At 38.4% G+C, this 12,805-nt stretch overlaps 1 protein-coding gene across 2 annotated transcripts in view; it reads left to right on the plus strand.

Annotated features, from left to right (window-relative positions):
* The window catches only part of SPIRE1 (spire type actin nucleation factor 1), a 133,240-nt gene that overhangs the window by 84,296 nt on the left and 36,139 nt on the right, over window positions 1–12,805 (plus strand). For both annotated transcript variants that reach the window (XM_086740591.1, XM_086740590.1), the window contains exons 5-6: window positions 7,800–7,883; window positions 8,983–9,147. In XM_086740591.1, the coding sequence (XP_086596717.1) occupies window positions 7,800–7,883; window positions 8,983–9,147 (249 nt within the window). The remainder of the gene's footprint in view (window positions 1–7,799; window positions 7,884–8,982; window positions 9,148–12,805) is intronic.

Below are 12,805 nucleotides of genomic sequence, written 5' to 3' on the forward strand. Positions count from 1 at the left end.
TGATATTGTTTGTGTGCTCTTCTCTCTTGCAAATACACAGAAGAATCTTAATTCATGAGGAATATGGTTAAATACAATTCAAGTCAATAAATTCCATTTTCCTTTTGTTATTGTCATGTGAGTATTGAGTATAAAGGAGAGAAACATTACTTCAGTAAGTACATTTTGTTTTCATGAGTTTGTGGTCATTGCATTGGCAGATAATGGGAAAAAAAACCCCAAGTCATATACACCAGCTCAAATTGAAAAAAATAACTTACACTGTGTAATATTGTGTTTGTGACACTAAAGATACCATTAATTTTATACTGTTAGTTTATTTCAAAAACTGACAACTTTGTCTGGAGGTCTTTCTTTATAATCCCTCAGACCTAGACAGAGTTATGGATGTGAGATCAACATCAAATGAAAAACAGCAAAAGGTGGAAAAATTCCTCTAAAATTACTTAAAATAACTTTCCTATGAATAAAAATTACTTTGAAATTCCTTGAATTCCTTCTAGGGCCATCTGGATATCATAATGGGTAACATCTGAGTATCTGTTTCTTGGGTATATGGAGTTCATAGTTTTTGCTCAGTAGATGCCTAAACAGCCACTTTCACTGCAGTAGAAGAGGGAGAATTTTTATCTGCAGAAATTCACTTGCTACAGCTCAGGACAGGTTTAGAAGGGAAATTCTGAAAGAGGCAGAAGAAACATTGCTGTGACGCTGTTTTCAATTTGGCACTACAAAAACTTGTCAGGATTTTGGTAGTTGGAGGATTTCATGAGGGATAGAACAGGAGGCAGAAGGGATAAGGACTATGGGGTTGCAGTATGTTTTGCTGCTAATATATATATGTGGTCCTGTGCTCTCCAGTCGATCAAGTGAACATCACTGTCATATAACAAATAGAGCATAGTTTTGGAAAGGGTTTTACTGGCATGCATTTGGATGAGTGCATTAATCAGAAATGATGAAGCAATGAGTGAGCTGTTCAAGTCATCTCAATGGATGTCAAATAAAATGGTTTAAGCACTTTGTCACATAGTTGATGCCATGTGGTCTTTATTTCCAGCCTGGTTCCCTGTGTATGAAAGGTCAGCAGTAAAGCTGACTTGCGGACAGAGAGATGGTACTTCCATTCCTAAAGAGAATGAAGTGTGTAATGTAGTGGATACACAGGACAGGACTCAAGTCAGGGTTGAGAAAGATATGATACTACTATTGCAATAGTAAAAAAATAAATAAAGTAACAGTAGTAAAAATACCTATTTTTGTGCAATAGCAGCAGCAACTTCAAAGGTAGGGTTGAAATTAAGTTAACTAATCTGACCCAACTTTGCATTTTTTTTTCAAGGTGAAGTTTTTCTAGTAAGTTTACTGGGATGTTTTTTTCAGCTTTCTGGCAGCATCTGTATGCTGCTCAGGCTCTGTGAAAGGTGCCCTTGCTGCAGAACCACTAGGTACCATCTGCTGTCATCCAGAAGTGGTCTTTTGATGGACGAAGACCTCCTAACTCTGTGTGCTGCTGTTCAAGCATTTGCAGCTGATGACAAAAATAGAGTACAGCTTGTTTCTCATCTCAGACAGTGAGCTTTTAAAATTACAGTAGGAAAATTCCACAAAAAGGGAATCTCTCCCTTTTTTTTTCTTGGATTATGTGTGGGGAAATATGGTCAACAAGGTGGAGGAAATACATGCATGTGTGGTGAGGGGGAAAGCTAGTTTGAATATCTGCTAAAAATGGACCAATGTAAAAGAAAAGATTCATCTTTCTCAGGGTCATCCAAAAGTCATTGAGGTCACCTTTGTTGGCTCCTAGCCATAGGCAGAACTGTAGGTGTAAATAAGTGATGTCCATGAGATAAAGCAAATGTTCCTGCTGTGGAGTGTCTGGAAAGGTCATGCACATTGCCAAGAAATGGCATCAAGTGTGAGTGAGAGGGAATGGGAGAGACTGTGCAAGCACAGGAATGCAGAAACTGCTGCTCTGGGTCAGACCGGGGATCCACCTGGTCTGCTATCCACATTGTGAACCTGCTTTATTGAGGGGATATCTGCCCTAGTCCTCCTTTAGCTCCCTGTTACTGCCCAGTCTTGCCTTCTACTGAGTTTGTGCTCCACGTGCGCCTAATGGTTGAGTGAGCCAGCAATGTGCCCTTGTCACAAAGAAGTCTTACAGTGTCCTGGGCTGCACTGGGCGAAATACTGCCAGCAGCAGGTGGAGGGAGGTGATCCTTCTCTTCTGCTCAGCACTGGTGAGGCCACAGCTGGAGTGCTGGGTCCAGTTCTGGGCTCCTCAGTATAAGAGAGGCATGGACATACTGGAGAGAGTCCAACAAAGGGCCACAAAGATGATGAAGGGACTGGAGCATCTCTCCTATGAGGAAAGGCTGAGAGACCTGGGATTGCTCAGCCTGGGGAAGAGAAGGCTCAGGGGGATCTTATCGATGTATACAAATACCCAAAGGGAGGGTGCAAAGAGGATGGAGCCAGGCTCATTTCAGTGGTGCCCAGTGACAGGACCAGAGGCAATGGGCACACACACAGGAGGTTCCTTATGAACATCAGGAAGCACTTTTTTTTACTGTGAAAGTGGCTGAGCACTGGCACAGGTTGCCCAGGGAGCTTGTGGACTCTCTATCCTTGGAGGTATTCAGAAGCTGCCTGGACATGGTGCTGGGCAACTGGCTCTGGCTGGGCCTGCCTGAGCAGGGGGGTTGGACCAGAGCTCCCTTCCAACCTCAAACACTCTATGAGTCTGTGAGTGATACCAGTAAACGGTGATGCCAGCCTGTATCGGAGCTAAGCATTTGTGAGTGGGCTGTGAGTAAACTCTACAGGTGGCAGAGCTGGAGCTAAAAGACACCATGTGATGCTGACCAGCATAAAATACAAGAAGTGTCCAGTAGCAGAGGTGTCTTAATCTCCTGCGGTAGGTTTGACTCATATCCCCAAAAGCATCAAGATTAATATTCCTTCCAAACTAATTAAGACTTTGTATGTTTTTATAATTGCATACACATTTGATTGCAGTGAAAGTCTATGTTCACCAAAAACTCATCCGTAATTTCATTATCCACAGTATGCCTTGTAATTAAGTTTTTGGTAGAATACAGATAAAGCTCCCAATCTCTCATCTTCGTACTGTTCTTTTAAATCATGTTACCTTTTGTTTCTGTCCTTTCTGATGTAAAAATGTAATTCCTTCAGTCTATCTGGATGTATTTCAATCTGATCTGTAGGAAAATGTGAACATACAAATTCTAATTAAATGCATGAGTAGAAATGAAATTTTTCCTTTCTTTTTTTCCTAGCTTCATGCCATGCAAAGACTCAATGGGAAGATAGTTAATTTAAGAACTGTTACTTTCCATTTAACATGGCTATACTGGTGCATTATTTGTACAAAATATGATAATAGAGGTAGTTAATAGGTACCTAAATAATGTTAATGGTTAATTTATTTTGGAAATACAGTCATTAGCCAAGTTACTCTTAATAGTCTTGTGACTGTAAAAGCTGTTAAATACCCAACCACTTGGCAGTTCAGAAAGCGCAGCTGGAAAAAGAAATGCATTCACAAGCTTTTCTGCTCATAACTTCACTTTTGCCTACACCTCCAAGCTTGCAGTGGCTCCGCTTTTGCAAGTGTGTTGTGGTCAAGCTTGCAGCCCCATCATCATTTGCCTGATCCCTCACTTCAGGAGCTTTAATAAGGGAAAAGGCTGCTGTTTTGTTTTTGTGGGGGTCGGTTTTTTTGCTTGGTGGTTTGTTTTTTTTTCTCCTTACGTGATGCAGGCACTGTCACTCAATAAGTGTGACAGTGGGTTTGGGGTTTTTTGGCATCTTCTTAAAAGAGTTATGTTGAGCAGCATGGTGACTGTTGCCATTTCCATAGTTGAGTAAAGTGTGTCGACCCATACCCACCAAATATATGAAGGACTTTGATGTCCACTCAAGAGGTTTTCAGGGACTGATTTAATGGATCCTATTCCCATGTTTCAATTAAATGGAGTTTGGGTCTTTTCAAAGAACTAGAGTAATGCTGCTGGCCAAGCCCTTGGAATTTAAAACCAAGTTGGATAGCTGAATATATAAAAGCAGTTTTTCCCCTGTGTGCAGGTTATATATTTTTAAATTAAGCCTAGAGGCGCAAGAATATTTTATTAGTTTTACAGGTAGCAGCGTAAGAATTACTTGCATCAGCAAACAAATGATTCCTAATTAAGAATACAAAGTGGGAACTGCGGTAGATTGTGTTCTGCAATTGATGAAAGATGAAGTCCAGATTTGGATTCCTGAGAATACCATCTTCATTAAAAAGTTGTGTTTTAGAGAGCATTTTGTGGAAGCAAGTCTTTGACGCTGTGCTGACAAGTGTCTTATATAAACTCCCATCTGTCGCTGAGCACAGGAGAGCGCATCTTGAATGTGGGACACGCAGCAGCAGCAAATCAACTACCTGCTTTTAATAGTGCAGCAAGATGTTTGAAGACATTTGGTATTTTTATTACTAGCCTTTGTCACAAAATGCAAGTGTTTTGGTTTTTTTTTTGTTTTTTTTTTTTTTGTTTTAAATGGCCAAATGCTGTAGTGGATTAAAAAAAGCTGAAGCTGTTGAAACAGTCGATTCCTACACATCCAACCCTAATTTCCGGAACGAACGCCCAGGCTGTAATAGGTGAATCAGGTCTGTGGCGTGGGTCTGAGGTTCTGAGATCGTTCAGAAGAACCGTTTTAAGATGTTGCTGCTTTCTGAAATGGAAACCCGTTTAGGCCAAGTATTTATTACACTGTAATAGCTTTTCTTAAGCTGTTGTCCCAAGGGTAAGTACAAGTGGCTACAGCCGCTGAGGTTACTCACAGGATTTGGATCACAGTTAAGTTCTGACAAATGCTCTCTTGTAATGTAAATGTGTTGGTTTCCATAATTTACGACTGAAACAGATGCGAAACCCACTGATGCTGGCTGGAGGTGCTGGAGGGAAATTATAATATTTCATGTAGCCTAGAAGTTTAAACATAATCATTTGTCACAGAGAATTTATTCCTCCCTAAGCAGCACCTGACAGATGCAGAAGAGTTAAAGAAACCTTCCTAAGCACTGGCTGCAAGGATAGAGCACTGCTGTTGCTTTTTCTTCCCAATCCTCTAAAGCTTTATAACTTCCGTAACGATGGAAATTCCTTTTCCTTTCTACTGTTCTGCACTGATTGCAAGGTGAGCTGCGTTTAGGGGTCTGAGTCAGGTCCCAGGGAGGGGAACGAGCAATCCCTACGAAGTGGATGTCTATGCCTGTGTGAGGGAAGCAGCTGGAGCACTTGGCTAGGATGGGGAAGAGTAGGAGCCTAGCTTTGGCAGTAGCCTGTGCTTGTATCAGCGCATTTGGATCATAAAACTGCACTTGGAGAGACTTGTCCCCTGGCTGGCAGGTTTTGCTCTTGCAGCTCTCCGGCGTAGCCAGCATCACTTACAACCTGTGCTTTCTCGGGAAGAAACTCCCCCTCTAGCTATGTTCCAGAGAAACTAATTAGATGGTTGCCTTACTTAGAAGATTTTTCAGCTGTTCAGGGCTTTTTTTTTTGCTTTTTTTTTTTTCTTCCCTTCTTATTTTCTGCTGTTAAGAAAAACAGGTTGTAATCTTTTTAGCTTCATGGAATATTTATGTCAGTCAAAGGCATGAGCCTTTGGGCATAAAACAGGCCAGTAAATTGTATGGTAGGGAACATGGTTGCTGAGATGGGTAATTGCTGCAAATCTTGTTGAATAGGCAAAGTAAAGGTTAAGCAGCTGGAACATGTTAATTTTTAAAAAATTAATGTGTACCTTCCAGTATGGAAAGAAGGAGCAAAACTGACAGCTGTGAGCTCACTTACTGAAGTTAGCTTTTTTATTAGAAAGAAGAACAGGAGAGAGTATCACAATGATTTTATGTTTTGCAGTTTATCAATAAATTTTAGCAGTTTGCAAGAAAGCAAGTAATTTACAGTTCACTGTATTTGAAATGATTCCTGCAACTGGATGATACAGAAAAGAAGAAACTGTGTGGCAAAATACACATAAGTGAGGCCTTTATGTTACTCATTCTTTCCATTTATCTTTTTTTCCCTTGGAAAAGGGTGATTGCCTGTAAGTGTCAGACTGACTGCTGACTGCAGCAACAGGACCGGCACAAATTTCTGCAGAGACATTCTTTCCCAGTTGGGTATCCTGTGGTGATGCTGCAAGTCATGCCAAAACATTCCCACATTGTCCCATGATAGATTTGCTGCTGTAGTGTAGGTGATTTATATTTTCTTTAGAGTCTTCCTGTAAATTATGTATTTTATTTTTATAGGGTAATGGTAGTATTTCTTCTTTGATATGAAAACAAGTGTGTTACTTAAATAAGACAATAAATAACCCATCTGCTCTCTTTCCAAAACCTCTGTGGTGGATGACTCACATGTGCTGTCTCTGTATCCAGGTTTGGTAGATACTTGCACTCTCTTAAATGTGCAAGTTAAGCACTTCTAGTGCCTCCATTTCTTCCACTGAAATCTCATCAATTTTGGAACTACTTCCAGGAAATTTTTTTTTTTTACAAAATACACTTAATTTTAAGTTTTCCAGGAAGCTCAAAAGCTAAATTGAGACTGATTGTTCAGTTCCATTAAAGGAAGAGCTTGAGTGTTTAAAAGTGAGAAAAGATTTTTGATACACAGACATCTGTCAAACCTCTGACCTGTTGCCTTAGTCTCATAAAATAAGCAAGTAGTTAGCAGAGAATTTAACTATCCGTTTTGAATACTTTAATGGCTACTTAGAAAACTGATCAAGTTGAACATTGTTAAAGATTTCCTGGAAAACTCTCTGAAAAAGTGGAATGGAGTATTGAGATTTTGTTTGTACTGCTGATTCCAGAATATTTTAATACAGAAGTAAACCAAAACATAGCATTTTGTATATGCAGTTGTTTATGTGTATAAGATCATTTCTGTGAAGCCACAGCCTTTTAAATCTTTTGCTTGTATTTGTCTGTGTGCAAGCTTGCCTATTCTTTGGTCTGCTGTAATTTTTTTACCATATTCTTGTTAGTATGAAAACTTGTTTTGCCCCTTTGCAGACAATCTTTTCAATATGTACATGATTTGATCTTGTTCATAAGTAGCAGTTTCTGCCTTTGAAAGATCTGTTTCTCTTCCTTACATGATTTTATTACTCAGACTTCAGAATCTATAACCATGTTATACAAACTGCTTAATTTATATATATATATATATATATATATATAACTCTGTCACAGTTCAGTTTAAAGGATTTCTCATAGTTTATTTCTCCTCAAAACTAACTTTCTGGGAATTTCTCCTTCTAAAAAAATTAGCTGTCTTGAATTCAACAAATAACAGTAATTTTGGTATGAATGAGGTCCTTACCAAGTTGGTAATGTTTTCTGTGCTGTAGCTTAACAGACCTGCAAGGAGGTTGGTTAGTTGGTTGATTGTTTGGTTTTTTTTCCTATGCATAGCCCAATTTTAAGAATATTAAATTTTCCCTTTATAGTTTTTCCTCTGGCATACTATTATCTGAAATACTTTCATGCTAAAAACTTCAAATTTTTTTTTCCCAGCATTTAAGGTCCACTTTTCAATTAACAGAAATATATTCAAATAGTATTTCAAGTTACTTTTGCGGTATTATTATTCAAGTCATAAAATATTCAGTAGAATACCCAAACATCATAATTCAACAGATGTCCAAAATTAAACTTCAGTTTTACTTGACAGTAATGCCAGCATTCATTTATTGACTCATTTTCTTTACATTGGCAGAATCTGAAGAAGATTCAAGAAATGGACAAAGAAGCAAGTGATGAATCCAGCACAGATCTTGATGACTTAAAAAATGCTGACTGGGTAAGACAACAATTTGAATACTGATTCAGCACCATTACTAGTGGTTTATATTTCTTTATAATGCTTACCTAAAGTTGTTTGTTTTGTTAAAATCCATGTCTACTTTTTTTTTTAACATATGAATTAATAGTAACTCGTGACAAATTAGAACCAAATGGAATCTCAACCTTCCTTCACAAACATGTGAAACAATGCAAGTGTCCAAGAATTACATTTTTTCCTTAGACTGTTTTCTTGGAGAAGCCTTTGCAATTTAAAAAGACTCTGGACATTTAGACAGGCATCATGCTGACTGCCTTTCAAAGGGGCAGCCAGGCAGTAGGCAGACCCATCAGGTGAGTTTCTCCAGTGGTGAAAGAAAAATGTTACAGAGAAACTCCTAACGGGAAGTAGCTTGTTTTATTTTCTAGTTACTGTTCTTGCCAGTTCACAGAGGAATATTATGAGGTTCTTAAAAGTACTTTATTTCAATCTCCTGATCTTCTATCCACCACCTGTTCTTCCTCCTCTCCAGCCATTCTGGCTGCCCAAAAAATGAGAGGGAGGTTGCTAGTGTGTGGTGCTCTTACAGGCAGAGTAAAATGAAATTGAGTACTAAGAGTATGTTGCTGGACCTTAGGGTTTGGCATCCATTTGAAAATTTCTACTTGAAGAACAACTGCTGGGAAATTTTGCAAGAAAGTTCTGGGCCTAAGGGAAACAAAGTTTCGGATTCAATTACTGTTTTAATTCACGTAGCTGTAAGTCTAGAAACTTTCCTGACTTGCTTGCAGTATACTTGAAATGGAAATATAGAGGTATGGTATGAGAATTTAAAGTCCTTTTTCTGTGTTATCTTAGAGATAAACATCACTTGAAGTGAGACTTTGCAGTCCTACTGAGTTGCAACAAAGCTTTGTTACATTCACGAGGGTTAAAAATAGGCTTATAAAAAAATGACCACAGATAAAATGGATTTTGGTTGATATGTTAAAAATAAAATAGTACAGCCCTACATATTTGGAGGTGTCCTGAAAGGGGAATGAACAACTTTGGTTTAATCTGAGGTGGTATTCAGGTGTAAGGTGTCAAATAAAATTTCTCTCTCTTTCCTCTTCAGGCTCGTTTTTGGGTACAAGTGATGCGGGATTTACGGAATGGTGTTAAACTTAAAAAAGTTCAAGAGCGTCAGTACAACCCACTCCCAATAGAATATCAGCTCACGCCCTATGAAATGCTGATGGATGATATTAGATCCAAACGCTATACCTTAAGGAAGGTCATGGTAAGTCAGGAGAATCACTAGAATTTGTCAAATCTGAAATATTCTTTTTCTTTCTTATGTTCTTTTCTTCTCTTTTTTTTTTTTTCCTGAGTACCTTGAAATTATGATTTCATGTAGATAGTAATGTTCATGGGTTTTATATGGCATCTTAAATTTACACAGTACATTGAAGGGAAAACCATGAAACCAACAAATGTTGTGTATTTTCTTTTCCATATGGCAGGCATTTACAATTCTGAAAGACATACCTACGTATCATATGCTTGAACAAATGACTTATGTTGGTTTTATTATAACCTTAAGAGTTGTACTGAAAGTGTTGTCACGCTTTCCACTGAGAGATTGTTTTAGGCTTTTCTTACTCGGCAGAACATTTGTCTTGAGTTACAACATATTTTTTTTTAATTCCAGAATGTAAAGTACTACCATGTTGTTATATGAGTGATACTGTGATGGTAAAGGAAAACCTACAGTGGTTGAAAACTTATGTTACTTGCTACCTATATTACAATGTTTGAAAACTTATGTTACTATGATCTGTTACGAATTTCCAAGGAATACTCTATGTAAAAAAATGAAAATCTTCAACCGGTTGAAGTTGAGCAGCTATTTGTGCTTTCAAGTCAAGACAATATACCAAAGCAAGCTGGAGAGAGTTGATGTCTCCTCCTAGATACTCATAAAGACACATGTAAGATTGACTTGAGGTGCTCTTTTTATCAGAACCCATTTGATACTTACCGGTGTCTCCTTGTTCTTTCTTTCCTTTTGGTTTATATTGTGTTCAACATCAAGATGGTCTTCCTGATAAGCTAGCAACTGATCTAAAGAGCTCCTCATCCCTAGTAAGGCATCTTAAAACCCCTTTGTTGGAGGCATGTGTTTGGTCGATGTCAGTATTTATACCTTGCACTTACTTATCTTTGCCTGTTATTAGTTGCAGTGGAAGCGTCATCTTAGAATATTCAGCAATCAAGTGTATTTAGTGTCCTGACAAAACCTCACAAAACCTTTATTAGCGAGAAAGCTGTGATTCCACTAGAAAAAATCAGAGATTGAGATGGGGGGGGGGTGGGATAAGAGAGAAACTATGTAGTTTGTTCTATCAGAAATCAGTAGAAAAAAGAATAAATGAGGAAAGAATTGGAACAAGCACATGGGGAGCAAATAAATGAGCTCTGTTACAAATATAAATGCCTTTTATGTATGAGCTGAAAGTACTTTCCTAACTAAGATGTAGATTTAGACTATCAGATTGTATTTATTTTCTGCAGCAGATGTCGCTTAAACGTTAAATGAATAGGGTAAAATACATACCCAGGTAATGACGTTGTCTGCTGTCCGCTAACAATTCAGAGAACTGTGCTAAGTGTTCGTGCTGCCCACTGTGAAAGAGGAACAGTGCCCTCGGGACCTTGATTACTGTATGCAATCAGGATAGTAGTTTTGTTTGAATGGGAACCCCTGGGTCATCTAGCTTTGCTTTTGTCAGACCAGCCTTTAATTCATCTTCTGCTGAGCAAGCTCCTGCCTCTTCAGAAGATATTTTCTTCATTATATGGTAGGCCTTTGAGGCACAGCTGCTCCTCTGCTCATCCAAACTCTCGCTGGATACGAAATCCCTGCAAGCGTCTACTTTTCTTCTGCTATCTTATCTATTGGGTAGATTGTCCAAAGTGACCTCTGGGCGTAAACGTGAAGTGGGATTGCAGTCAGCTGCAGGTACAGTACCTGTAGTGCTGTCTGTGGTGCAATTGCTGGCTTAGCCTGACAACTGCTCATGACATCGTTTTAGAAAAGTAACTTCTTTCTTATCGGAAACCTTAAATTCAGTAACTTGGATTCTGCCACAGGGTTTGCTTGAGGAATGTGCAGAGCATGCAGAATAATAAGAGTGCAGCTTGACATTGTGGAGCCTGAAGGATTCATGTGGAATTATAAGTTTGGTTAGATTGCATAAATACAGCATCTTTTAGCTGACCAGCATGGATCAAAGCTGATTATGTGTCTTTCCATCAGAGAAAACTGTTGTGGTTCCTGAGAAGAGGAGAACAGGACAAGAATCCTAAATCTGAATTTTAAGGCAGCTTGGGAAATATGGATTATGTTTCTTTCTATCAATCAAAACAGATGTTTGGCAAAATTTTTATTAAAAGCAATTTTTGCTTTCAATTTATAGGTAGTGTTTTTAGACTTGGTAGCTTCTGAAAATGCATATGCTACTAATGATAACAAGAGGTTAAGTAATTTTTTTAAGTAAATAAGATGCAACACAAAGTCTTTACTGTTCTTTTTATTAATATAATGCTAGCTTGATCTGCCCCTGACTGCTGAGTACTCTTGAATAGAAATTAGGAAAGGAACAGATCTTGCTGTTAGGTGCATTACTTAGGAACTATTTTGGTATTTCAGACTGTCAAAAGTGTTCAGTTGATAGATCCCAATAACTGGAGCTGTCTGTTCGCACCTGTCTTATGTCAAAGTGCAAATATTAAAAATGTTTTGAAGATGTAATGTGTCAAATCCTGAGCTTTTTATAAATAACTGGCTTCATTAGTTTCAGTGACGTTGGCATTTCTATTTCAGTACATATGAAAATAACGTCAGATTTGTCATCTCTGTGTCCCTCTGATGCAAGAGTCCTTGTTTCTGTGGTTGTTGTGGGAACAAGAGAATTTCATCTTGGCATTCTGTAAACCTTGCATGTCTACCTGGAGTGATTTAATAGCATTTTTCTCCTATGGAGCACTCCCAAAAAGTTAAAAATTGTGAGCATTGGTAGAGTCAACACTTGGAAACGGGGAAATTTAAGAATTAAATTACTCTTACAGGCTTAAGTTTTCCTTATTATGCCTATGTGTTAAGCTACAGCTTTTAATTCCACGTTGATTCACAATTAGCTCTTTCCTGCCCACTTCCCCCCTCCAAGATGTGCACCATTCACTATGTTTCTTAGTGAAATCAGTGCTTATTAAGCAGTAGCTGATAACTCTTGTGTTAGTTATTCAGTGTACGGCTGTCAGGGACCTTCTGTGTAGTATCCAAACTCAGCATTACATTGCATAACAGTTAAATTCTTCATAGGTAATGGTGCTCTTGTCTCCATATTCAAGCTGTTCGCAAATACCTGTCATGCAGTGGTATTAGCTTGGCCGTGTCACAAAAGGGGAATTTAGACATATAGGTTGAAGTTATTATTATAAAGAATGTCCAGAAATTTGAATGTCTAATCTGGGAATCTTGTGGCATGGTTGTTTAGGTATTTTCAACAAAAAAAAAATGTTTATTTATTTGCAGTATTTAGCATCTTACAGTACTTACGTGAATTGCAATAGCAACGGTGCATGGACAGTATTTTCATAAACAGGATTTCAGATGTTTCAAGCCGGACATAGAGAATGTGAGGAAAAGACTTGAACCAGTTTGTCCAGCTGGGCATTGTAGAGTCTGTTATTTTCTTAGGCACAGATCTGATTTGGTCTTACTGAGTGGTATTCAGCTGCTTTAAGCAGGGAACTACCCTTTTTCATTTTTTTTGCCTCATCACATGCTTCTGCGGAAGTCTAGGAGTCATCGCAGGTGAAGCAGTGAGCTTTACTGTTCCTAATCGTGCTTTAGGGGTATTCAAAGTAGGAGTGACTCTGTGTAAGTACTGTGC

The sequence above is a fragment of the Chlamydotis macqueenii genome, chromosome 2, assembly GCF_036417535.1.
Source record: "Chlamydotis macqueenii isolate bChlMac1 chromosome 2, bChlMac1.mat, whole genome shotgun sequence".
In the NCBI taxonomy this organism is placed as follows: Eukaryota; Metazoa; Chordata; class Aves; order Otidiformes; family Otididae; genus Chlamydotis; species Chlamydotis macqueenii.